Source organism: Notothenia rossii, assembly GCF_949606895.1.
Source record: "Notothenia rossii genome assembly, chromosome: 4".
Taxonomy (NCBI): Eukaryota; Metazoa; Chordata; class Actinopteri; order Perciformes; family Nototheniidae; genus Notothenia; species Notothenia rossii.
Genome location: NC_136902.1, coordinates 15,434,451 through 15,461,971, shown reverse-complemented (window position 1 = coordinate 15,461,971; position 27,521 = coordinate 15,434,451). Strand labels below are relative to the sequence as shown.

At 40.3% G+C, this 27,521-nt stretch overlaps 1 protein-coding gene across 2 annotated transcripts in view; it reads left to right on the top strand.

Annotated features, from left to right (window-relative positions):
- The first annotated feature begins 5,639 nt into the window (after positions 1-5,639).
- nup210 (nucleoporin 210) overlaps positions 5,640-27,521 on the top strand; it is a 33,538-nt gene continuing 11,656 nt past the window's right edge. For both annotated transcript variants that reach the window (XM_079678836.1, XM_079678835.1), the window contains exons 1-27: positions 5,640-6,247; positions 6,606-6,745; positions 9,613-9,744; positions 10,391-10,487; positions 10,736-10,886; positions 12,511-12,643; positions 12,856-13,014; positions 13,253-13,321; positions 13,434-13,540; positions 15,083-15,223; positions 15,356-15,493; positions 15,642-15,797; positions 16,064-16,262; positions 21,599-21,744; positions 22,665-22,883; positions 23,123-23,296; positions 23,559-23,751; positions 24,052-24,158; positions 24,533-24,637; positions 25,150-25,251; positions 25,432-25,560; positions 25,826-25,953; positions 26,040-26,175; positions 26,263-26,325; positions 26,826-27,005; positions 27,094-27,174; positions 27,305-27,436. In XM_079678836.1, coding sequence (XP_079534962.1) covers positions 6,087-6,247; positions 6,606-6,745; positions 9,613-9,744; positions 10,391-10,487; positions 10,736-10,886; positions 12,511-12,643; positions 12,856-13,014; positions 13,253-13,321; positions 13,434-13,540; positions 15,083-15,223; positions 15,356-15,493; positions 15,642-15,797; positions 16,064-16,262; positions 21,599-21,744; positions 22,665-22,883; positions 23,123-23,296; positions 23,559-23,751; positions 24,052-24,158; positions 24,533-24,637; positions 25,150-25,251; positions 25,432-25,560; positions 25,826-25,953; positions 26,040-26,175; positions 26,263-26,325; positions 26,826-27,005; positions 27,094-27,174; positions 27,305-27,436 — 3,678 coding nt within the window. In that variant the 5' untranslated portion in view covers positions 5,640-6,086. The remainder of the gene's footprint in view (positions 6,248-6,605; positions 6,746-9,612; positions 9,745-10,390; positions 10,488-10,735; positions 10,887-12,510; positions 12,644-12,855; positions 13,015-13,252; positions 13,322-13,433; positions 13,541-15,082; positions 15,224-15,355; positions 15,494-15,641; positions 15,798-16,063; positions 16,263-21,598; positions 21,745-22,664; positions 22,884-23,122; positions 23,297-23,558; positions 23,752-24,051; positions 24,159-24,532; positions 24,638-25,149; positions 25,252-25,431; positions 25,561-25,825; positions 25,954-26,039; positions 26,176-26,262; positions 26,326-26,825; positions 27,006-27,093; positions 27,175-27,304; positions 27,437-27,521) is intronic.

Below are 27,521 nucleotides of genomic sequence, written 5' to 3'. Positions count from 1 at the left end.
ATTACAGCTGGAATTACTGGAATTTGATATACTGCATGGTATCAAGGTCTGTCCCAAACAGACTGCAGTATATATATATTTTCAGTATCTCTTCGCCTTTCTCTTGGTTTATCTTCAGGATCCCCAGTGAAGATAAATATAGACAAAAGCTGCCTCATGAATAGACTGATCAGACAGGCACACAGGCACTTGGGCCATTGATCACTTCGTTTCAGGGGTCTCCCTTGACTAATCAATGACAGAGATGAGTCAGTTGCCCCATTATTAGTTTTCTCTTTTCATTATAATCAGATTCATGCCCAACTGCACCAGTCACACACTAAGACCCCCAAGATTCGCATGAATGCCTTTCCTTATTAAATGAAATGTTAATCTCTCAACTTGTTCACAATTCAGATAAAAAAATTACTCTCTATTTTGCATATTGGTGAGAAGGGTATGGATCAAACCAACATGAATAACAATGTTCTAAAGCCTTGATGACAGAACATATTTCCTCCAAGCATGTCTACATATATGGATGTGACCTGCATAATAACAACTGTATTGATTTATACTGGTTCTATTTTAAATGTTATCTCAGTCCAACCTTTGCCTTTAGGTCAAGCTGTGTTATACAGGAGGCAAACATGTTTGACGCAGGTGCACGGAACGCAAATTCAACTCATAACTGAACCACTCATAGGGTCATTGGTTACCTGGACACATGAGCTTAGTGGCCCCAGGAGTGTGAGACACGTCTGCCCTGCTGTGGAGCCTAAAAAGCAACCAAGCGGTACCCATAATCTGCTTCCCCACAGAATGATAGGCAAGTACTAAAGGATATCAAATTTGACTTTCTTTCACATATGTGTTGCAAATGACAAAGATTGCATTACACACAATAGCCAAGGTCACTTGCAGTAACATGTCTGATGCAATTTACAGTACAATCTTTTGCTAAAAATAGCACTTCAGAAGTGAAATCCCTTTTGCCATTAAACAACTATACAGGCTGCTTTCAGTTCTGAACCATTTCAACAGTCTCAAAATAAAAATAATCATCTCCGTTATAAAAATCAGCGGTCAAACAGAAATAGATCCCTAAATGGCCTTTTAGGTTTGGAACATTTAAGGTCCTCTGGCCTCCAGATAGATGTCCTCATGTCGCAGGCAGGGACCAAATGGCCTTTTTTATCCCTGTGTAAAGGGTAGTTGACCTCCCGTTACTCTGCTGGTGCCAGAAACCTCAGTCCAGTAACTGCTCTCAGCCTGTGAGATAATGTCATCTGACACGCTCTGATTTGGGAGATGTAATTGCACCCCACACTGTTGTAATTTCTCATTCATGCATGCTCGAACGGTGACTTATGCCACTACTAATTGCCCAAGCGCATTGACTGCAACCCTGCCACGTAATGATGTACCTTAATAGGCACTTTCTTTGTTTCACAAAAATATTGAACTAAAGATTAAAGTTTAATACACTGTGTTTATTATTTGTTCTCTGAGCAGAGTGAAGTCATTCTTACCTCAGTGGACAATAGAATGGCTTTAATATTCTTCAGGGTTTTCATTAAATCTGATGCCAGTGATGGTGACATCATTGTCTACTTGGGCCCCAATGCAGCAGGCGTTAACATTATCTGTTTATTGTGTGATCCATTGTCCTGATCTTCTGCTTTTGTTTAAACAGGTGGGTACAGTCTCAACGTGTTTGCTGTAGCCTTTGTTAGACTAGAGAGGCAGTGTGTGGGGGGTTCTAAATTGATATATTATGCCTGGGCCCCTTCTCAGTTAATTGCAGGAGGGATTTTAAAAGAAATATAATATGAAATAATTTTTTTACATTATAAAAGTAGAGGATTCAGCAAGGAATTGTGCAAAAATTGCAAGAACAAGTGCATACACATACAACGTGCCAGATGTTCAGTCCTAATCTTCTAATAGTATTGCTTTGGTTGCAATGCACCTATGTGGTTTATGACCAATAAACACATATTCTCAAAAGTATTTTTTACTTATGTACGCAAAAATGTTCTCCAGCAACACTTCTGTGGGTCTTGAAATGAAGTGAAAGCAGGAAGTCTTTAAAACAAACCAGCCAAGACAGGGCACTGTGGCACTGCAGGGGATACTCTCTGGGAAATTAAGACCCCAAATGTAATGTGGTGAAAGTGACTCCCCATCTGTATCTTGTAAAGACTTTCCAAGCTGTAGTTAAATGGCATGTCTGCTGTGGGGTTGCAGTTCCAGCACAACAACTCTTTGCTAAGCTGGTAATATGTTTAGTGAAGCTAAACTAAGGCATTGAATATTTAACACATGTAATGTGGTCTGATATTACTACCATGGTTAAGAGGTGGTTAAACTCATCTAATGTCATTATTTATATAGAAAGAGCTATTATTATTTTATTGTATAATTTAAATGATAAATTAATCTCTTTATGTGGTGTAGAAAAGTTTGTATAAATTAAATGGGGGGCACGTGAAAGCATTTAGGCCTGATTACAGCCTCATAATTTGACCGTGGTCATTAATGCATAAAGCTACAAATACAAACCCACTCAGCTGTGTCCACCTAATGCCTTCACCATGGAAATTGCAAGGGAATTTACAGCACGTAGTAAAGACTGTGTAAAGGGATTTGACACTTGAAGCACAGCTTTGTAGAACCGCCCTGTTGTACTTACTGTAGACTAACTTTATCTGGAATTCAAAAGGATGTATCACCCTACTTCTCAAGTTTACATTTAAGGAAAATATAGTATTCTTTTCATTATAATTTATATACATTTTTCCCAGCATCAGATTGCTGTGAAAACTGCAGAGTCATGATCCTCTGGACATTTGTAGTATAGTCACACACAGAGTTGTTCCATCTCATCATTTAAACTAGTGCTCACTTTGTTGTTACTTTTTACACTCCTTGGAACACACATAGCTTCCCCAGGCAAAGGCTGATTTCACTGGATAGTAACACCTTTTATTAGACCTACCTACAGCAGTTTTTACTGTGCCTCACACCTAGGGGACCTTTAAGCTGTACTTCCAGAAGCAGTCACTCTTCCAAAGCCTATTACATTTCTGTTGAAAGCCGAGCCCCCAGCTGAGAACATTGCCATTGAGTAAGAGTTTAACTTAGCAACATGGCCTTCTGCACCCACTTGTTTGGACCAAGCCAGGAATGGTGGCCAAGAAAAGTTCCCGACATCACACCAGGAAGGATGTGACTGCTGATGCATGCCAGATGAGGAGACACTAGACGGAATTTTAAAGCAGCTGCAACCATTTGCGACATAGGAAAATATGTTATATGGGTGTTTCTCATTATTTCAGTCTAACAGCAGAGGTGAAAGGCTTTGATGGTTTCAGGTGTGGTACACATTGCAACATCATTGACAAATATAAAAGTGGGTGGCTGTTAAATATATTTCAGATTAAGATTCCCTTATTGCATTGGATAATAGTTAAAGGTTGCTGAGTTAAGTCTGCCAGATTTGGACTGAGGAATTCAGACAAAGATCTATCCAAGGTCCAGAAACAGCACTACAAGAACTTTTCCGACTGCACATTTTGTCGTCTAGACCCAAGCCCATGTGAAGAGCGAGAGAAGCAGAGCGTGACATTAAGGTATTGTTTTCCATGTTCTTAGACATTACATCATTGACGCCTAACATCATGCCCTGCAGAGTACAAAGATTAAACTAAATGTAGGGCTGAAGCCCACACAGCTTTGCCAAAAATAATTGAAAGCTGTGATGTCTTCTCAGGGTTCACTCTCCACTGCCATCATTGTACTGAAGAAATATGCCTCGTTTTATTTCAACCCAAAATAGCCCGAAAAAGTCACACTAAGTTGAAACAGCTGTCACTACACAACGGTACCTTTGTAGTGTGAGGATACAGAACAGTACGTGTAGATTGCAGCAGTTGCAACTATATGGTTGTCATCAAAGACAGTCGTTTGCGACACAGCACTAGCCAGTGATGGGCTTTCATTGCTAATGTATTCTGACTCAAACAATATGTCACCTCTGGCACGAAGCAGCATATGTAAAACACTTCAAAACCACAGTGTATTTGCTAATCAAGCTGTGCATCTCTCTGTGTCTAGAAAAATGAGAGGCACAGACAAGGAGGAGAACATCTGTAATAACTTCAAAGCGGATGAAAGAATGGATCAGAAGTAATACAGCCAATTGATCTCAGATTATGTAACTAACATTCACATTCTATCTCAGGAACTATTTGAAATCCAAAAATGATCTCACACACAAACAAGAGTTTTTCACAGCATTACACTGTCACACATGTCTCATAATTATTTGCCAATATTCTTAAGCCCTTTTATTTTTTGGTAAATATTGCATTGTTGAAGGGCACTAGTGACATTTAAAAAAATGTTTTGCCATATCTTATAATAAATAATCCTTTTCTCTTTGCAGTCATCACCCATGCCTGGGTGAGGTAGCTGTCAGTGACACCTAGGGGTGAACATTTGTAGACTCCATGTTCTTGACTGAATGCTGAAGTCCCAGATAGCCAAACTCTGGGTTTACTTAAAAATTGCAATGCAAGAATGACTGGTAACAAAACGTTCAAATGTTTACAGTTTATTATTAAACAATACAAATACCGACAATAACAAAATCAATCAAACTTTTCACAAATGATTCAGTTACTTGTGTCAGCCAACTTCTAAATGGTCTGCTCTTCACAATTACTCACCATGCAGAGCAGACATTTCTTGCTTGGTTTGGCTGGCTAATGTTTAATTTGTGTCCTAATGGCAGTCATTTATCTTACGTGGTTGGAGTCAATGGACAGGTAGATCTATTGGCTGAGTGTCAAGGATTGACTGAACCTTTAAGTTATAACTCGAGCAAATGTAAGCAATGAATCCTATCTTTTTTACACCGTGTAAGTGAAGTGTTTAACCTAAAGGTCATTTCGATGGATGTTTTTGATGGTGTTGTATTTGATTGCTTTTGTTGTTTAAAATTCTGTCTACCACTAATTATAGTATAAGAGGGACATTATATTATAAACAAGTAATTGTATATGACAAAGCACCCCTACAAGAGCCTTAAAACTACACACACCTCTGAATCAATTAAGGGCTTTTGGGTTGGATTTTAATTGTATATGTGTGCCTATATGATGTGGTATCTAAATGGTCTTCAATCTGAATTGGAGTCAATTTGCTTGTTCCCCACTACATCCCTGGAACGGATTATGCCAAATGGGGATACTATGCTTATTGAAAGCATGTGGGGATGAAAGACACCATCATGTTGTGCCATCTTTATGTAAAATACCACACAACATTATTTAAATAATGTATAATTCTATAATCCACACTTCTGACAGGGCGGCCATGGGACAGTTTCACTAAGAATGCAAAAGCCTTGCATGTTTAATGTTAACTTTTGTAGTTTAGTATTGCTTATTGAATAAGATACCACAAACACAACAAGCTGTTAACAAAGTGCGCCTTTTCAGGAACTATTGTAGACTATTTAGTAATCATGTCTTGCAACATGAGTTTTTTCAATTAATTAATGTTCTATTCGCTCAATTCAGGAAATAAAAACATACACTGCACCTTTAAGAAAGAGCGTCATGCTCCATGTTGCACACATTGTCGATGACGTCGACCCAGTACTCCCGGCATGCACACTGAAAGTCCAATTATTGCTAATGGCGCGTATTTGCTAATGTAGTATTTTAAGCTATTGTAAAATAGTGTTAACATTAATTTAACACTGGGATTTGAAACTGGTCGCTGCGTATTTCAGGCTGTCTTCAATGATAAACAGAGCGAGGATCCTGAACTAGAGGACTGGTAACTGTGATCATATTCATGTGCTTTCTGTTAATAACTGACACACACTGAAACTGAAACGGAATACGGCGTGTGTTTGAAATAGCTTCAGTAGCGATGTTAGCTCTTCTAAACCTCCGTCCCAGAGCCACAACTTTAAAACCACTGCACCACTAGCTACATTACTGTGACGGCGGAAGTTTAGCTAGTACACAAACGTGGTGTTCATTCATTCGACCGTTGGGATCCGTGCCAGTAAATCTCGGAATGTAACGGAAATGATTTCGTTAAGACTACCCGTGTCGGTTTTGTTATTATTAATAACCGTTATCCTAGTTAACGGTTCTTCAAAACTAAACATTCCCAAAGTGTTGCTACCGTTTGCCAGAAGCACAAGAATCAACTTCACGTTGGAAACTACTGAAGGTTGCTACAGATGGTGAGTGAGGGCATGCTTTGTGAAGGAGTGTCAGATTGCACGGGGCATGTGAGGCCACATGGTTAGCTATCCTGTATGCACTGTAGTCACTTCCTCGCAGTGTGTGTGGGCCTTAAAACAGCGAAACTGCTCGAATATCAATGTCTGATTTCCTCTTTTAGCTTTTCTTCCGTTTGCATATTTAAGCCATCCATGTTTACAGTAAATATGGAACTCCTCCCTAATGATGCAAATGTATTTCCCACCTTATGATGATGATGATCATCAAGTGCAACATTGTTACTGTGAGAAATAAAGAACTACATGGCTTCTCCACCTGTGTACATAACCTGATTGGTTTATGGTCCTATTCTTCCAGGTCTTCCACCAGACCAGAGGTGGCCTCCATCAAGGCTGTGGATGAGGAGATTGGGAGAGGCTGCTCCAGGAAGGCTGTCCTCCAGGCTCTCTCCACCCAGCACTCCAGACTGACCAGCATCATACTGGCTGAGGATGTTGGTAAATACATGGTTGCTATATTGTTCAAAAAAATAATATGCAAAGCTATTTACTTCCTGTCTGCCTTCTTCTATTCATTTATCTGACGTCCAGTGCTCCATCTTATAACCTTCTTTTTCTTGATCCTCCTTAGCAACGGTCATTATAGTCCTTGACAGCGGTCTGTTCTACTGTATTAACAACCTGTCACATGTTCTGAATTGACCAATCAGAATCGAGTATACAACTAAGCCATGTAATAAACGTTATTAAAATGGTTACTAAAATGGTTACTAAAAGCTAGTAGTAGGTTAAGCCACGGAACATGTTATGAGTCTAGTATTAAGGGTGCAACGTTAGCAAAATAGTGTATGATGAAATATGTCCTTTTTTCTTTCATAATATAATGGTTAGTCTGTTGCAAAACACTTTTTCCCCCCTTATTCTGTCTTTGCTATTGTGTAATGCTTCATGACATCTGTTGCATGAGGTTGCACTGGTGGACAGTCATTGATAACTTGCAGCTGTTAACATTTGTTTTGAAATCAGGAAAATCAGACACATTGGCTGCACTGCATACATCTAAACCAGGGGAGTCAAACTAAAATACACAGTGGGCCAAAATAAAAAAAATGGGTACTAGTCGAGGGCCGGACTGGTTCAGTGTTTATTGCAAAACGTATGGAAATTAACTTATTGCACATATTAAACCTGAGACTAACTAAGCTTAAATTATTGCCTATAAAAACAACATTAAACATTAAATCAGTTGCATTCATTTCTTATGGCTCTATCTGCAAATTTTCCGGAGTCATTTCTTATGATTACATTTTTCCACAGGCCAACAACAGCTTCAAAAAAACAATTTCCCTCAAAGAGAAAACCAAACATGCCCTGTTGTCTCAAAAAAGAAAGTGCAGAAGGAAACATCCATTGAAACTCAGTTTGCTGCTCTGTGATGCTAGTTCAAGCCAGATACTTGGCATCTCATCTCGGGTGCAAGGTCATCAATGTTTGGGCTCAGGCTCTGAGCGGAGGAAATCCTCAGGATTGAGTGAAGGTGTGCGCGCAATTTACCGGAGGGCCAGATCTAATAGTAATTAGAAATTATCTTGCGGGCCGAAATTAAATCCACCAAGGGCCTGATTTGGCCCCCGGGCCTTGAGTTTGACACATGTGAAGATTCTAAACAAACCAAACAAAGTCAGACTTACTGTTCGGACTACAATTACTGATTTAATGTGGCCTAACTCGCTCCACCTGTTTTAAGTTTTCCCAAACATAACCTGATATAGTCACTAATGCAACAGCCCACTTTGCAGCCCTTTTTTAAAAGCCACAACATTTGACATGATTGATACCTGTAGAGTGCAGCATGCTTTGTTGCTATCAGCCTCCATTGCTATTTCCATACACATGATAAAGTATGTTTAGTCAGGAGGTAGATTTATACGATTTGTGCCTCTAGAACAGGGGTAGCCAACACGGTGCCCGCACACGGGCACTTAGTCGCCCGCAGGGGCAACGTGAGTCGCCCGCCGGGCATGCTCTAAAAATAGCTCGCCAAGCAAATCCAAATTGTAAAAAATACACAAAGCAAAAAAGGAAATGTAATTTAAAAGAATCGACCCTATGCTTAAACGAAACCTCAATCATAGCGAACTCTATCTACTTGTTACAACTCTATATCTATCTATCATCCCTCCTCCCCCCACCCCCACAATGAATATCGACCAATCACGTTCTTGCTTGATTTGCGGGACCAGCGTTGCAGTCGGGAAGAAAAGCAATGTGGAGTGACAGCTCACCACTTCATAAGGAGTTTGACTGTGATTTTCCTTCTGGCAGAATCTACACAACACATCAGCCCCATTGGACAGCCTAGTCGTGCCAGCCTACACAGCACATGAGGGGCAGAGTTTTACTGTGTGTGTGTTGCAACTTGCATATATATTTATTGCACTTGATGCACACACACGCATAGCGTCATTTCCACTGGGGACAGGGGGGACATGTCCCCTCCCACTTTTCAAAATCCCGTTTGTGTCCCCCCACTTTACAAATATGTTTTTTTTTTTTTTTTAACACAAACCGTCATCGCCACAGAGGAGCACACAGCCTCTGTGAGAGAGCTTGGGAGAGCACGGGAGAGCACACCGTTATCTATTTAATATAGATAAAGTAAGAAATCATTCCAATGTGTACTATAGGACAGTAAAAAAAACAGTTTAAAAGGGGAGTGATTAGTAAAATATGCATAAAGAAAGAATGCTAACTATAGGTAACATTAGATAAGAATAAACAGGTTTCAATGATTTTGTTATTGGTTGTGATCATATTTATAAAGATGTTTGGATTATTTAAAAGTATACAGTTCCCGTTCAAATGAGTGTTGAGAGCTGTATCCATAAATTCATGTTGTGCTCAAAGTGCACCAGATTGATGCATTTAAAAAAAAATCTTCCCGGGGTTGTATGCCCCCGGACCCCCCTAGAGGATGTGAGGTCCACCCCCCAAATAAAGCAGGTTAAAATAATTAAATTGCATACACTGAAAACGGGTCCCACAGACCCAAACAGCACACAAAGGTTAAAGGTCAGCATATAATAATGTTAAAATGTGCTAAATATATATACACTGCAAAAAACAAAAAAAAGAGGAGCAAAAGTAGCTCACGACTTTTTTTTTTTTTTTAAAGTAGCTCTCATCCTGAAAAAGGTTGGTGACCCCTGCTCTAGAAGAATTACTACTGCTATTTTAAAATGACTGTTCAAATAACACACTTAGCCATTTCATTCTGGGCTCCTCTTGGTTTGGTGAAAGTGCAATATTATTGTCCTGTTCCATATTTACTGTGTATATAATGTTTTGTCCCCTCAACCTTGCAGTTACAGGACAGGTGTTGCGTTGTGACGCCATTGTGGACATCATCAGTGAGATCCAGATCGTGTCGACCACCAGAGAGCTTCATCTCGAGGACTCGCCACTGGCACTCAAAATTCATGCACTGGACTCCGAAGGTGACATACCGGCTCACCACAGGATGACGTAATGGGGATGATTTTAAATAATATCACCTTAAGACTTTTTAAAATGTTTAACAGCAATACTGTTATGTTATTCAATTATCCTATCCTTAAGTCCACAGCACATTGTTTATTTGGAGCACAAAAGACCTGTCAGAGTGACGAGTGAGCTGGCTGTAGGCAGCATTTTCTTTCCCCTCAGGCTGCTATTGTGAGGTGGCTGCGTTTGTTCTGTTCGACCGGTTTCATTTAAGCCAGACACACTTAGTTCAATGAGCTGTAGCTATAGCCTGATTCTTTCTGATGATATCTCCAGGGCCTGGTGCTTTGTTTTTGTTTGCTTTGGCTTAAGAGTGCATTTTATATTCCTCCGATGAAGTAGATTGCAAAAGCACAGCAAGTTTTCCTTAATGAAATGCCTATTGGTTTGATTTTGGTTAATTCGACTGCCAGGAGCCTTTAGACATTTGTGCTCAGTAGACATTATACATTTTAGCATAATGTGACTTCAAGCTTATAACACAAGTTGAAAGGTCTGTGTAGACATCCTCTGCTTCTTACTAAATTGCAAATACCAATGTATTTAGATGTCTTGTAAATGACATGTAAATGTCTTATTCTTGTCTTGTTTGTGTTGCAGGAAACACCTTCAGCACCCTTGCAGGTCTAGTGTTTGACTGGTCCTTAGTGAAGGATGTAGATGTGAATGGAATCTCTGACTCTTACAATTCATTACGGTAGGCTTTCCTGTGTTAATACAGCACTCTCTCTTTAATGAGCAGACCGTTTTCAGAGTTATCAACCTACATTGACATCCTAACCTAACGGTAAAACCTACAATATAGTGACCCTGTTGTTTCATCAAATTAGTGTCAAGTTCATGTTTTACTTCTTGGTTCCTCTTCTTCTGAAATTGAATGTTTCTTGAGGTCACATGCAAATGACCAAACTGAGTTTTCTAATATGTCTCTTTTCTCTTCTCAAGGGTACTTAAATTCTCAGAGTCCACCTACACTCCCCCTGCTTACATATCTGAAATGGAGCGTGTCGGGAAACAGGGCGATATTATCTTGGTGTCAGGATTGAAAACGGGACATGCTAAACTAAAGGCCAAAATACAAGAGCCATTGTACAAGGTAAGCTGTTAAGAGGTGCAAAGGATCTATTTATTGGCAGTTATAGAAGGTCTTAGAAGAGTACAAAAAGTTCTAGTTAGTTCTGCCTTTTGTGTGATAGCTTATCTCCTAAGATGCACACGTCTAAACTAGGGGTGCAACAACTAATCGACTTAGTCGATTAAAATCGATGACAAAATTAGTTGCCAACTAATTCAGTCATCGATTCGTTGGTGACGTCATCACGTGTGTTTTACGCTCCGTTAAACTCCAACGTTATCGGTCTTTTTATCGGTACTGGAGACATTTAAAAAATATATGTCATGTATTATTGCTACATAAACATTATATCACATTCTTAGTGTCGCCAACTCGTTTCTAATATGCAAAAAGAAAACAAATGCGTCTATGATGTACTTTCGACCTTTCCAATCGAGACGAGATCTCTCTCCCCCGTCTGTGTGCGAGGGGGCGGGGCAGTTTACACACACACGCGGCTGCTACATGCAGCAACACACACACACACACACACACACACACACACACACACACACACACACACACACACACACACACACACACACACACACACACACACACACACACACACACACACACACCTGGCTGCTACATGCAGCAACACATGGCGGGGATGGCGGAGAGAAGCGCTCCAAGGTGTGGTTAAAAGTTACCCGTCTCGAGGTGGACAATGCTCGTTGCCAATAGTGTTTAGCATGTAAGGGCGGTAACACGAGCAATTTGTCTAAACATTTAGCAAAAGTGCTCCACATTCAGACGAAGGAATGCACCGGGTTCGACTGTCTTTCAGTAGCTCTGTAGCCCCATCCACGAGTAACTTTTCCACGTCGGGTGTGTTATGTATGCTAGCAGCAACACACGCAGTTCACAAAATTAAACAAACATGGATTAATGATTAGAGGTAACTGAGTTGTTTATTTTGTTAAAGTTTCAGCTATTCTGTTTACAGTTCTGTTAACACATTATTTAATACGATTTGTTAAAATATTGTTGTTTCTTTTGATGTGGAATATTATTTATTTAATTAAATAAAAAGCAATGTTAATTTTGTTTAGTTAATTTAATAATATATGTATTTTTGAATCAAGTATTCAACTTTATTATCTTCATTGTTAGTTTCCACATGCCTAAACAACCTCAAGCTAAATCTAAAAGTTGACGGCTAAATAAAAACGTTTGAGAAATTATGCAAGGCATAATAGTCTGAATAGTCGATTAATCGTTTCATATGTCGATAGATTAATCGATTATCAAAGTAGTCGTTTGTTGCAGCCCTAGTCTAAACATAGAAAAAGATTGCACTCTAGTAACGAGACCCTCCCTGCCTTGGTATATAATGATACAGCAGTAGTGACAGTTAAGCTGGTTTTCTGTTTTGTTAAATAATTGTCGCCCACATTTCTTGTTATCATGCTATGCCTCTATCTGAGTTATACAATCATGAAGCTGTTGCCCAACAAAGAAGTTAATTTCAGTAATAAAATATTCCAAACATAACCAACAGATGTATATGATTTAATTGAACCACTGCAGCCAGTTTGTTCTGGTTTGTTAAGGCGGGAAGCTAATGTTGTGTTTTACTGTAACTATGGTAACTGTGCCACAGGATGTGGGCGCTGCGGAGGTGAAGCTGCTGATTCTAGAGAACATCCTGCTGAGCCCTGCACACGATGTCTACCTACTGGCGGGAACTTCCATCCGATACAAAGTCCTGAAGATAAGACAGGGCACGATGACAGGTCTGTTCAGTGATGAGTCAAATCCATATTTTACTATAACTTAACCTACTGTTCTGATCTGATTCTGTTTCATTTAAATATGACACAAAAATGGAGTTGAGTCATTGATTTCACTCCCTGTCACCAGATGAGTGAAGAAGCTGGGCACGTTTTTTCAGTTTCTCGTACAGAGGAGCCAGCTTTTAAACTAATGCGTGTTTGTGTTCCTCCAGAGCTCTCCATGCCCTGTGATCAGTATGAACTGCACGTCCAGAACAGTGTGATCGGCACTAATGGAAACCCAGACGTCTCTGTGGCCAGTCTGGATCAAAGCACTTCCACCGTTACAGCAATTCAACTTGGATACATCAACGTGGTGCTGGATCACAAAAGTATCCTTCCTGCACTCTGTAGCCGATATTATGATGCTTTAATGTCATGATTTTTGCTTTGACATCTTCTGCTAATAAACTGGGAACTTGTCTTACCTACAGCGATAAAGTTGTTTTAACAATGAAACTTGTTTATCTGTTACCAGTGGAGTAGTACTAATTGGAGTAGGATAATGCATATTGAAAGAAGTTATTTGCCATTGTCTATGAGTGACATTTCCTTAATAGCTATCCTCAGGCCTTCGAATGCAAGGAGTGTCTCGCCTACCCAACAGCACTCTGTATGTGGTTGAACCAGGATACCTAGGTCTGTTTCTCTCTCTTACTGTTTAAAAACATGAACAGTCTAAGAATGATTTCAAAGTGAAATTGTTTTGAAAGATGTTGCTGATCTTTATTTCTCTGTTTGATTTGCTCAGGGTTTAAAATTCAGCCAGGAGACAGCTGGGTTCTGGAAGCAGGCAGAGTATATGATATTGTCATCGAAGTCTTTGATAAATCTGGCTATAAGATCTACCTCTCTGATGTAAGTATGCTTCAGTAAAACCACTGTTACACTTTTTTAATGTTTTTCTTTTCTGTTTGTGAATGCTGTATGTATTGCTACTAGATAATATGACATTACAGGTGAAAATCAGAAAGTGTTCTTTGACCGTGTAGCCAGTAAATCTTTCACGTATCATTGTTACTACAACCTCAGTTGACCAAAGTGCTGTACAGGGAACAAATATAAAATAATAAAAGAATAATTAAAAACAAGATAAAAAGCACAATAACTAGAAACATATAAAAACACATACAAATATCAAAATGTTAACTAGTATTAAAAGCCAGTGCAAAACTTTAAGACTATATTTAAATACATATACATAAAATAATGTATTATATTACGTTATTGCCTCTGCATTGGAATATTATTGGATAGTGTAATAATTTCATAATTAACTACGTCTGAAAAGCAAATGTCTAGGGCAAATAATTGCAAGTCTCTTCAGTGTGCATGTCACAAAATGAGATGCATTGTGGGACATGTAGTTTATAGACGACGTGCTTCTGTAAAGAGACATGTAACCATATTGTAGGAGCCACATATGAAGTATTTTTCCGTGTTTGTTACGGTACATGTTTTTAAGTCACTATAGGTGGTGGGCGTGTCATTGGATTTGTGTGGTGACGTTTGCGGTTATATCCGGTTGCTTCTACCTGCGCACTTTATGATAGATGGAGGGGGAGTGAGCTGGAGAAGGACATTTTTTGTTGACCGCACGCATAAAAGAATATACGCATATGGATATGGACTATTGAATGTTTGCTTTGGAAATAAAAGGTCAAACGCATACTGGTGGAAAGAATGAGATTTTGCGCGTCCACAATGTTTTTCTCTTGTTAAGTCGCTCGCGGCACTTTGTTTGGAATATTACTGCCGCAATACACATAATAATAAACATATTATATTCTTTGCAAGCTCTTGCGGGGCCACATAAAATGAAGTCGAAGGCCGGATTTGGCCCCCGGGCCTTGTGTTTGACACCCCTGACTGAAAGACAGGAACAGCCTGAACAGGATTGTTAGAACCTGCTCTAAGATCATCGGCGTGAAACAGAGAGACTTAAACTCCTTCTGAACCAACAGATTCTGCGGAAAGCAGAGAGCATTCTGAACTCTCCAGGTCACGTTCTTTCACATGAATTTCTTCTTCTGCCATCAGGGCCAAGATATGCTCTACCTGCTCTAAAGACTAATCACTTTTCAAAATCATTCATCCCTTCTGCACTCAAATTTTTAAATTTTTAAAAGGCTTTTAACTTGATTATTTATTTGTTTATTTATTATTGTGATACTATAAACTATTTATAGTGTAAATTGGAATTATCCACATCTGTTCTCCCGGGTGTATCTGTGTTTTCTTCCTGTATGTTCCTGCCTGTGTACATGACATAAGCTGCTGCTCATAAGCAATTGCCCCTTGCGGGATTAATAAAGTTGTTGATTGATTGATCTATAGAGTTCTCTAGAGTCATACGAATGTAGCAGTTAAACAATCTGTGTGTGTTTTTGATTTTTGCAGAATGTCCGCATTAGCACTGCTTTCCCCTTGGAGTACTTTGAACTCCTGGAGTCTTCTCTGAATGGATCCTATCATCGTGTCAAAGCGCTCAAAGAAGGCCTCTCTCTCATTGATGCTACTCTTACAGTTGTTGTTGATGAAGTGAGTGAACTTTCTACCATTTCAGTCTGTACTTCAAGAGGAGAATCATTTTTTGCATTACCCTTCTGCTCCTTTCTTTCACTTCAATAGAGCGAGCCTGATCGTTTCATGTGGCCTCTGTTCTTTTTTCAGAATGGAGTAGTCCACCCACTCGCCAACCCAGTGCACAATGAACAGGATGTAGAAATCTATAACCCCATAGTTCTTAGTCCCAGTATTTTGACATTTCCATGGCAGCCCAGGGTCGGAACTTATCAGTACACAATAAAGGTAATTAACGTGTCACTCATATGACACTTTCTGTATGGCTTTCTAGCTTTGACTCTAATTCACACTTTACATTAACACTTATGGGTGCTTTTACCGCTAAAGAGGTGTCATTCAGAGGGCATGTGATGACTCCCTTTCCCTCTGACAGGCGACAGGAGGGAGTGGGAATTTCAGCTGGTCTTCGTCCAACACAGCTGTGGCCACAGTGACGGTGAAAGGCGTGATGACAACAGTCAGTGACATCGGCGTCAGTGTCGTTTACGCTCATGATCTACGAAACCAACTACACTTCGGACAGATGAAGGTAAGCTGGCAGATTGTTAAACAACAAACTGCTATTTAGTAACGTTATGGCCCAAATGATAGTCCTAATTACAGATCATTTCCAATGTTATAGTCCATGATGTCTAATTTTCAGAAAACTCAATTGCACATTACACCATTTACATTTGTTTGAGACTCCATGTTGTTGTTGTTGTTGTTGTTGTTGCCCAGATTTAATCCAACATGTTGTGATTTTATTATCTTCCCAGCGTCTTTACATTGTTTTATAATCCTGTTTCCTCTCAGGTGTATGTTGTTGAGCCTGTTGCCATGGACTTCGCCCCCTGCCCCGTGGAGGCCAAGGTGGGCTCGGTCCTGGACCTCCCTCTCAGGATTTTCGGCCTGTTGGGGGAGGTGGAGAAGGAGCGCGTCATGTTGAGTGACTGCTCCCACTTTGACCTGCAGGTCGAGGAGGAGAACAACGGCATCTTCCAACTACTAAGCGGTGAGTCCTGCTCATCTGACCGGGACACATAGTGGGTTAATTCATGAATGAACATGGTAGAATAACATTTGGTTAAGGCCCCTACCAAGGGATGCTCAATCATGGGATTCACTTATTAATGACTCTCTTTAGTGCAGTTTAGTGCTAATCAATTCAAGTTATGACTGATATTGACTCTTAGCTAGTGAATTGCCAATTAAACCAGAGGCAGGCATGTTTTGTGTGTGTTGTTTATTTAGCAATACTGGATTGAACATGCATGTGCTTGAGGCTTACTGTATACTGTACAAGGAGGTTAATTAGGTCGTTGACTTCATTTGAATTAAAACGTGTCATCTACTTACTGATATAGAGCTTTGTTTGGTCCAGTGGTGGTGTACAGTAGGGGGGGCACCCTTTGTTTTCTCTGTGGTTGTTTCAGTGATAACTGATACAATATATAATTAATTACTGTTCAGTGATGCAAATTAGTCGCTTTTCGGCGCCTCCCGCTTTTTTAACGCCGATTTGGGTGACTTGTGTAATTCGTGGAGAACCGAAGAGTTTTCGTTTTCGTTTTTGGGGGGGGGGGGGGGTCCGTCCGTCAGTCAGTCAGTCGGACGGACGGACGGACAACTTCTCACTTCAAAAAAGAAGAAGAAATCTAGATCGCAAAATAATTAAACGAACGAGTGCCGGTTTTTCCTGGCCAAAGACAGGTTCCTTGAACACAACACGAGCGTAACGTGGTTATGTCTCGTCTGAAAGGAGTCTAAACTAGAGTGCAGACGGAGAGCACCGGAACGCCGCTCCAGCTCTTCAAATATTGCAGTACCCATAAGGAGCCGTACACATGCCGCAGTGTTTGCGTGGCTGTCTTTAGTTGTAAGCCCAGTGGCGATCTGTTGTTATTAGCATCTGGTTAGCTAGCTATGCTAACGAATTTAAAGAGCTTTTCTCCAACCAGGTGGAAGAGAGCTCTCTCCTGAGAGGCTCAAATAACCTCAGCTCAGTGAGGTTAAGGCACACCTTGATATGATCATTATAGTTATTAATGAGACATTAGAAACTCAATGAAAAACAGGTATAAAATACTATATGACTGTAACAAAAAAGTTGTTAAAAATAACAAGAATAGAGTTTGAAAGGGGAGTGACTTGTAAAATATCCAAAAAGAAAAATCTGCTTCCAGTTCTGTTTCAAATGGGTGTTGAAAGATGTATCCATAGATCTCTTCATGTTGCTCTCAAAGTGCACAAGATTGATGCTTTTAACTTCAATATTTAAAAAAAAATCTTCCCGGGGGAGCATGCCCCCGGACCCTCCTAGAGGAGGTTAGGTCTGTAGATCATTCTCATATGATTAAGTTTGTCCTTTGCAGGCCGCCGTAGATGGTGCGCCACCCGGTGACGTGTTAAGATAATAGGCATTCAGTTGTTAGTCGGCATGCAACGTACATGTTCACTGTTCATGCTGTGGTCATAAATAAAGCCACCACTTGCCTATGCATTGTGTATTCCTTGTACATACACACATGCATGTATTAAGAAGTATCGACAACTTCTACAAGGTCCACCCCCTACTTAAATCATGTTCACATGGATAGGATACTAAATAAATTTGCACACATCTTGTGTCCATATATTTCTGTTTTGGTGGTCATGCCACACCGTGCACATGCATGCGCGAGTCATGGTAAGATATCTGGTTGTTCTTTGCACAGAATGAAAGAAAGGCAAAATGAATGAGCTGTGATTTTAGTTTTTTTTTAAGCAGAGGTTGAGTTCAATCATTTGTACGGCCCTCGGAGGATGTTGTAAAAATGTAAAGGAAAAAGGTTCCCCACCCCTGCTGTGAATAATAATAAAAACCCTTGATTTATAACTTAACATCTCTGTCTCTATTGATCTGAGTATATTATAAAGAACAGTTCATTGAAGCATTATAGCGCAGGCCTTTGTCAGATGGTATATTACGCTGTTTCTTTCTGCTTCGAATAGTTCTCTCTTTTTTCACCATACCTGTGTTTGCATCACTGACTGTTATTGTTTAACTCTCCATACAAATTCCCATGCAAGCAGCAAGTGCTGGTAACTTTTTAAAGGCCATGTAATGCATCTAACACAGGTGTTTTTTAACATGTAGTTTAGATATCACCAGAATAAAAATAAATAAAAATGTTTAAAGTTTCGTCATAATTAAATGACATAGACGTTAAAAACCGATGTTGGTTCCGAAGTTTGCCGAGTACGCCCCCGATCACTCCCGAACGAGCGGTGACGTCACACGTGGCAAACATTGCCATTTGATCAAATCAGTCCAAATGGCAAGCAACGCGATAACTTCAGTCAGCGACAGCGATCATTCAAGCTCAGATTCGGTGGGTTATCTGGATTCAGTTACAGAAGTAGAGAGTGAACCGGCTAGCCTTTCACTTCAAGGCATCTTGCCTTATAAGTACGAGCCTCCTGCCCAGCAATCGAACAACGAGGCAGAAACTTGTGAAAGAGAAGCGGATTCCGCAGCCGGCGAGACTCGAGTCGGCAATACTGAATGGTAAATTCTGTTTTATTTAATTTGACCTGCACTAAATGTCGATCTTAATTTGTCATCTGTTCCTCACACGTCCGGCAGATATTGTTTTGTTTTTTAATGTTATGTACAATATTCAGGTGTACATGTCAATGCTGTGAAAGCATGCCCACTGCAGATGAATGTGTATGCTGCAGAGAGATCTGGCAGGTGATGGAACAAATAGACAGTTTGCAACCTACTGACCAGATAGCAGAGTCCTGCATCGGGTCGGGTATCCGCGGGTACCCGACGGGTGACCCGCAAAAAAGGTGATTTGCGGGTGGTATTTTTTCAAACGCTTTTTTCCGGGTTCGCTTCTGGGTAAAACAAAGATGATGCGGGTCCGGTTGCGGGTGTTGCATAATAAATATATTTAAACAATAATAATTTAGTTTAATGTTTAAATCCTCAGACCTCTCCTCCGCGGTACCGAGTATATTCATAACCTCTGCAGTGCATCGATCTGCTGCTGAGCGCACCACATTCTGAATGGCTGAGGTGAAGCTCTCTAGCGGAGAATACAGCATTTTCAATAACTCTTCCTCAAGAGCGAAATCCAACGTCTGGGAGGCTTTTGGTGTCAACCTAGATGGAGAAAATAAACAACATCCCAGGCTTTTTGAGCCAAATATGCAACTGCGTGTGTTAATAATTGCACGTTGTCACTGCTTATATATATATGCGGGTTCGGGTCGGGTTGCGGATCATGTGCCGGCGGGTCGGGTCGGGTTGCGGAACTAATTGGCAATATGTGCGGGTAGCGGGGCGGGTTCGGTACTGCACGTCACGGGTGCGGGGCGGGAGCGGGTCTTGAAAATCAGACCCGTGCAGGACTCTGCCAGATAGAAGACACCGACGAGAAACCAAGGTGCATTATTAGCCACCCAGGCTTTAGAGAAGGCTGTCTCAGTGTTTGGACACTGAAAATAGCGTATCTTCAATACAAACAACAACACAGAGCAGTTGATGGCCCACTACACCAGTAAGTAAATATTGATTGACCCAACTGCCTATTAGCTTTGCTTTCATATAATACTTTTAGTCGCTACAGATATGGTACACTTTTAAAGATACCATTAAACTCTTTCAAGCAGTCAAAAACAGCTTGGCTTTTATTTTTTCTGTGTATGCAAGTTCAATGTATGCTTGAGAAAAGAAACAACTACACATGTGAGGAAATATATAAGAGGTCTATGATTCTGTCAAGCAGTCATGTATAACCTCATATTTATTTTGTACAAGTAAAATACAAATATCATGTTATAAGCCAATTTGTAACCATTGCTACATAATAGTACTACATAACATTTTATTTTTCTCCAAATATATTTATAATCTGTATACTTTTTTTTCATTAGGAAGTATCGATATACAGCTTATCGACAGTTTGTACGTTGGTGCTGGGGTGTACTCGGCCCAAAAATCAGAGTCCCGCTGCCTGCATGTGCTGTAACCGAGATACGGAAGACTTACCCTGAACCGGGAGGCCGCTATCAGGGATTTCAATGGCCAAATCTGTAATTTGACATAAGTCATGCAGCTGAACTGGTTAAAATGGTTTCGCATGATGTAAATCATTTACAAAGTACATCATTTACAATATTATTTTTCCAAAGAAACATGTAAATATATCAACATTTTCCAAATCACAAATTTGTAAGATTGTATTAATTTACTGTTTGATAAATAAAAAAGGGTTCTTTTGTTAATTTTTCACTTGTAACATTTGATCTTTATTGCAGTGTACATTAGTCTATTTTGGTATATGTGCGAGCCCACAAATAATTAAAAGTGGTAAAAATAATAAAGATATTCAGACGTAATTCATTTTTGGCCTTACTTATTTCACTTCAACATTTATATATTTCAGTCACTAGGCAAGTTCACTGTACTCTGGTGACATTTAGCTCAAGCTGGCATAACACCTGTAGTAACTTAATTCTGACCCGAGTTTTGTGCACAATCTTCCAGCACCCATGATCAATGTTTATAGCAATCAGGAAACATTCACAGCTCACAACTACACATCGCTTCCCCATCATGAATTGTTAGATAAAAAAAGTTTAGCGAGGTCCGGTTACACAAATGTTGAGCGAAAATAGCGGAAGGATACAAAACAAACAATCCAGACGAGGCTGGTGTTTGCCACGTGTGACGTCACACAGCTTGGTTAATGGCTGGCAAGCTTTTTGCTACCGGAGCGGAATAACACGGGAAAGTGGCACACATTTCATGTTATTTGGGGGGTATTTATGGAAAGAATCATTGATGTTGATATGTCAAATGAAACAGTGGAAAGTGATGAAGCGATTTATTAACACAGAATAACATTTATTTTGGACATTACATGGACTTTAATCGATTTTGTCCTTAACTGCAGTCGGAAGAATAGATATATTAAAAATGTATGTAACTATCCATAGACACTTAATAGTTGCCCAGCTTAATGAAACCAAATGCATAATACCGGTAGCGAGCGTATAGGTCTGAATCCTCTCCAACTCTCTCTGAAGGATTTACACTTTTTTTATGGCTTTCAGAATCTTCATTAAAACATTTATCTCTTTAAGATCTCTGTTAGCAAGAGCTACCGTTTTTCATTTTGAAATCTTGTATTATTAATCAGAGGAGTGGGCTGGGACAAATAACAGGATCTTTCTGTACTCCAGTGCGGTTTAAGAAAGGAAGATACATGAGGACACCTGGGTGAACTGTTGTGGTTATTTGTTCTTTGTCATCATATTGAATTCTCTCTCTTACTCTTCTTGGCTTCTTCAACCCAGGGAGGATGGCTCCAGGCCAGGAGCGCTGCAGTGGGGTGACGGCCAAGGCCCTGGCCCCCGGGTACACCGTGCTCACCGTGAGCTACACCCACGGCAACGTCCATCTCAGCGCCAAGATCACTATTGCTGCTTATCTTTCTCTCAGAGTGAGTCCAAAGGCTTTATGCTACTCATAGAAGTCATTTCATTTTGCCCTCTTAATGGATATTCTCAAGGCATCTAGAGTTACTTTTCTTCTGGGTTGTATTTACTTGTTTGTTTAATGGCGTTCTTCACCCTTTTTCTTATTGAATGCCATGATGAGGCGTCTCTGCCCGAAGTCTTTGTTGTGATTTGCTTTTTATTCTTTTCATCTCAGCAATTAACTTTCGTCCTTGAAGGAAAGTCGTGCACATTCATACACGTTCAGGCACACAGTCTCTCCCTATAATCAAGGCAGAAAAGCGATGATCAGCGAGTGTTAAAGATTTCTCCTCCTGGGTGTTACTCTATGAATTTTAATTATGTAACACTGATTTGTTTTCTAGGCCTAGGCTCTAGTGCTGCACAGGAGTCAAAATGACTTTAAATGTGGAAGAGTACCTCATTTGACAGTGTGACCTCCTGAGCCACAGATATACTGCTGTGGTCTCCTTATGTTCGGGTTATCAGAAGAGTAACATGCTCTTTGATGCACTACAGGTCATGTATTTTTTATTATGGAAGTGAGTGGTATTCTTCAAAAATATTGCAGACGTTTTTGTGATGTGTCTTCATTTCTTTTGCCCTGGCAGCTAAAGTTTGACCCAATTTCTTTTCTGTGAAATGCTGCGGATTTTAGCTTTCACATTTCCCAGCCAGCAAAGTTAAGATCCTCTTAACACTAGAATAGCCAAGCGGATGCACAAAAACCTTTTTTTAATCAAGGAACCTTTCTTTGGTTTTAAAATTCTCCTTCCATGATAATCTGCACACGTACTTCTTGCGTCACTACATGTTGGTTCTCCATTAGTTTGACATTTCTGAAAGCATTTCTTATGAAGTGTCCTGCTGTAACTTTGCATAATACATGACTGTTGTTTGGCAGGCGATTGACCCTGTATCTGTCGCCGTGGTGACTCTGGGATCTTCTAAAGACATGTTGTTCGAGGGCGGGCCCAGGCCTTGGGTTTTAGAGCCCTCGAAGTTCTTCTGCAACCTTATAGCTGAGGACGATGCCACTGTGAGCCTAACCCTGACCAGCCCCTCATCTCACAACTATAACCAGCACTGGGTCAGAGCAACCTGCCAGGCCCTGGGAGAACAGGTGGGAACTCATAAGGTCTCTATTTAATATGCATGAAGCCAAATTTAAGAATTGTATGGTTCAATTTCACCCCTTTTTATTTCTTGTACCCTGACTGTAAATACAATTTCTTGAAATCCCACCTTGCATTATCTACCTGACGTCCTTTCTGTATGACTGTAATGGCTCTCAATAGTTATAGAAACAGCAGCGCACTGTAGCATGTGGCCATCGGCTTCAGTTATTATGTCATTCTTCAGGTGCTGGAGGTAATGGTGGGGAACAAGGCCAGTGTGACCAATCCTTTTCCCGCTGTGGAGCCGGCAGTGGTGAAGTTTGTGTGCGCCCCCCCGTCTCGCCTCACCCTTCTCCCTGTGTACAGCAGCCCACAGCTGGACCTGACCTGCCCGCTGCTGCAGCAGAACAAACAAGTGGTGTGTATGTCGCCAACAAGCCTCACCTGATGTGTTTAGCTGCGTACATTTACTTTTTAAACCTGGTCTTTGTGTACATTGATTATTTACTTCTTTCCATGGCTGTACATGCTTAATCTTACAAAAACCTTCAAATAATATAATAATAATAAAAATAATAATATGAACACATTTTAGGCTCATGTAAACATAAAAGGAAGCATCTTTGGCTGACTGATTTTAATTGTTTGTTCATAATTCATTCAACACTTCCTTTTTCCAGGTACCTGTTTCAAATTACCGTAATCCCATTTTGGACTTGGCTGCTTTTGATGAACAAGGAAGAAAGTTTGACAACTTCAGCTCTCTGAGCATACTGTGGGAATCGAGCATTGTGTCGCTGGCCAGCATCGAGCCCACTCTGCCCATGGAACTGCAGCCGTTTGAAGACGGCAACAAACAGATGAAACTCCACGGTAAAGACTTGTGACTTGACTTGTTTTTTCTTGTTGTGTTTTTCCGAAAGAGTGGGTTATCGGCTAAATGTAAGTCTTTTGTTGAGACATTTGGAAAAGTAATGAGGCAAAGTTCGGAGGGAAGGCTCTTGCAGAATTAAATTCTAAGACGGCGGAGGCAGACAGGGAATTATCCATTCACCTATTAGTGGGAGTACATTTTTTACTTTTGTTTCCTCTCTCTGTTTTTATAGATTAGTTTAGACAAAAGAGTTTGGATTGTTTGTTTAATGACGTTTTGTTTGTTGTTTTCTGTTGCAGGACGACAGACAGTGCTTGTACATCACCAAACAGGCACCGCTGCCATCACTGTGACAGCTCTGGGTTACCAGGACTTCCATCTCACAGCAGCCAAAGTTCCCAGTCCAGTAAGTGACTCAACCACTAAAATATGTCCAAAAGTTTTGCACTTTCTTTCTCTCTAACCAAAGCAGCTCAACTTCTATCCAAAATATCCCTATATCCGTACTCTTGATCAGTAAGCATTTAGCTCAAACTCAGATCAATATCAGGTGTTTTTGACTCGATCCAACTGTGATAGAAATGTTATTTATTTGATTAAACGTGTCGTTTGGAGTCAGAGTGCAGGTCTGACTTTTATCAGTGATGCTTGATTTCCAATAAACTTCCCTTTAGCTAACTTTTTTTCTATTTTAAACCCACCTTGCTGTATTGGATGTTTGTATAATATTTAAGTTGTAAGCAACACTAACTTGGTTTCGTCTCTTCTCTTTCTAAACAGTATGACCCTTTGACCCCAGTCTCAGCCACTCTGGAGCTGCTATTGGTGGAGGATGTGACGGTCTCTCCTGAGATGGTTACCATATACAACCATCCAGATGTGCGGGTAAGAGACGGATACACACACACACACACTCACACACATGTCACAGGGTCATGTCTTAGCAATGGTGAACACGTACTTACAAAATGTTTTTCATGGCTTGTTTACTGAAAGTAATTTTCAATTGATTTTTTTTTTTTGTTGCCATTATTGATATGTTTTTGACTCTTTTATTGAGCAGAAAAAAACTTTAAATTGCATCACCTTCGGTCACAACTGAATGAATTGAAAAGTGAATAATGATTGCTCTGGGCACCGTGATAGATTATCCCCCTCAGTGGGCCCCTCTCTCCTAATCCTGTGTGATATAAGAGCGGTGTTTGGCGGGTGTGGGGGTTAAATAACAGTTAGTGACCTGTGTAAGAGGATTTTATAGTGGGAGTGTGGTCAGAGGTCCTCTTTAATGTCTTATGCAAGGCCAGATGCCTGTCAGAAATAAATGACCGCAATATGTAATCATCATTTTGAGCTGTATTACTATTTGAAGCCCTCACAATGCATGAACTGTTTTTCAGGCGAACCTGGCACTGCGAGAAGGTTCAGGGTACTTCTTTATCAATACCAGTATGAAAGGGATCGCAAATGTGCTCTTTCAGGAGGCCCAAGGAACAGCTCAGGTAAGAACGACCATCTAAACTGTGATGGGAATACACAATTGTTTTAACGACAAACTGTACCGTTGATTTGACAGAGAACGCAAATGCATAACCTGACCAGGATATTGATTAAAGTACACAACCACTCCATTGAATGCAGATCAATGTGATTCTGATGTATCACTTTGATTTGCTGCACAGGTCTCTCCCATCCACCCGGGGGAGGTGAAGGTGATGGTTCATGACCTTTGTCTGGCCTTTCCAGCGCCTGCCCAGGCTACAGTGCACGTTTCTGACATCCTAGAGGTTTATGTGAGAGTGGTTGACAAGGTGAGTTTAGCACCCCGTAATCCCTCATATTAGATGGTGCAGCCACAGCTTGACTAGATTATTATTATTATTCGTATAATCAGTAACATGCGTTCCCGGAATGTCTCAATGACGTAAACGCACTAAATATGGACTTCTTCTTCTAGCACTTCCCTTTGCAATTTTAATAAAAAATTGGCCTGTCTTGAATTAGCACCGTTAAGTTTGCCCTGCCTGTGAACCAAAATGATTATTTCCCTTATGGTTCGTGTCTTCTCTATTACAGGTGGAGATTGGCAAGTCTGTGAGAGCGTATGTCAGAGTCTTGGATGATAATAAGAAGCCTTTCCCAGTCAGCTTTTTCCATTTCATGAATCTTAAACTCACGGCAGCTTCTGCAATCGTCTCTCTGAAGTGAGTAATGTGAAACTTGTTGATTAGGATGAAGGAACTTTTAAAGGCAAGTTCATGTAAATGTTGAAATGTCTTTTTTTTTCCAGACCATTAGCGCAGGCCACAGAGGTGGATACAGCTGTGTTCGTGGTGAAAGGCGCCTCTATTGGTCAGACCACTCTGTCAGCTGTTGTTGTGGACAAAAATGGGAGGAGAATTGCATCTGCACCTCAGCAAATTGAGGTATAATGTTGTGTGGATTTCTAAATTGTTAACTCGGGCATATGTCTTCCACATGTTGTGACTTGTGTTTCTCTTTTTAACATCTAGGTGTTTCCACCGTTCAAACTCATTCCAAGGAAAATGACGCTGTTAATTGGAGCAATGATGCAGGTATGTACAAAATTGATTCTTTAGCTGTGTCTGGAGACAGCTGGCCTCAGTTTGTCTTGCCAGAAGAGTTCATCTGGTCCACAGTTTATATTCCAAAAAAGCCCTCTGCCAGAGCTCTCCTGGAAAATGAAGTTAGACTAATTGCTCTTGCTTTAAACATCCGGATCGCCTTTCATTTTGCCTCCGCTCATGCTTTAATAAGAAAGCTATAACCATCTATCCAAGAGGCCTCCTATTTGCTAAACACACAATTCAATAATAAACATGCCTTGCACATTATTTGTGTTGGATATCCATTTTTCTAGTGTTGTTTATTTCACAAAGGATAATGCCCGTCAACAAATTACTATCAGACCTTGCTTTGATGAACGTTATTGACTAAAGCATCAGTGAGTGTTGTCAAGTTTAATCATGCAAGAGTGATGCTCATTTATTTGTATTTGTATTTATTTTTTAATCCAAACTCTTAATCCTCTTTGCAATCCTGCTCTCATGTATAGATCACATCAGAGGGGGGCCCTCAGCCTCAGTCCAATATCCTGTTCTCTATTTCCAATGAGGACAAAGCTTCTGTTAACGGCATGGGCCATGTGAGGGGTGTTGCCATCGGTAATGTCACCGTGACTGGACTGGTCCAAGCTGTGGATGCTGAGACTGGGAAACTTGTGGTTGTGTCTCAGGTATATCAATATATAAACATCATGTGGACTAGTTTATCTTTCACCTACATTTAACAATGAAAAAAAACATCATCTCTTGTGTCCACAGGATCAAGTAGAAGTGGAAGTTGTGCAATTGACAGCCATTAGAATCAGAGCACCTATAACAAGAATGAAGACGAAAACACAGGTATTTTCAAGAAGAACTACAATGACCACAAATCAAAGAGTAACTGCTTATAGTTTGCGGCAACAATACCAAATATTGAGTACTTTTAATGCGCAATATTGTACTTAACTCATCTCCTTTCCTTTTGTAGATGCCTGTTTATGTGATGGGTCTGACCAATAGTCAAACACCCTTCTCCTTTGCCAATGCCATACCTGGCCTCACCTTCACATGGTCCACCACCAAGAGAGACATTCTGGATGTCCAGCCAAGACACAATGAGGTACCCTGCCCTCAGGATTGTTGACGTTTCATTTGGTAATGAATACCGAGTCATTCCTATTTCAGGCTCCTAGTCCTCTCAATCC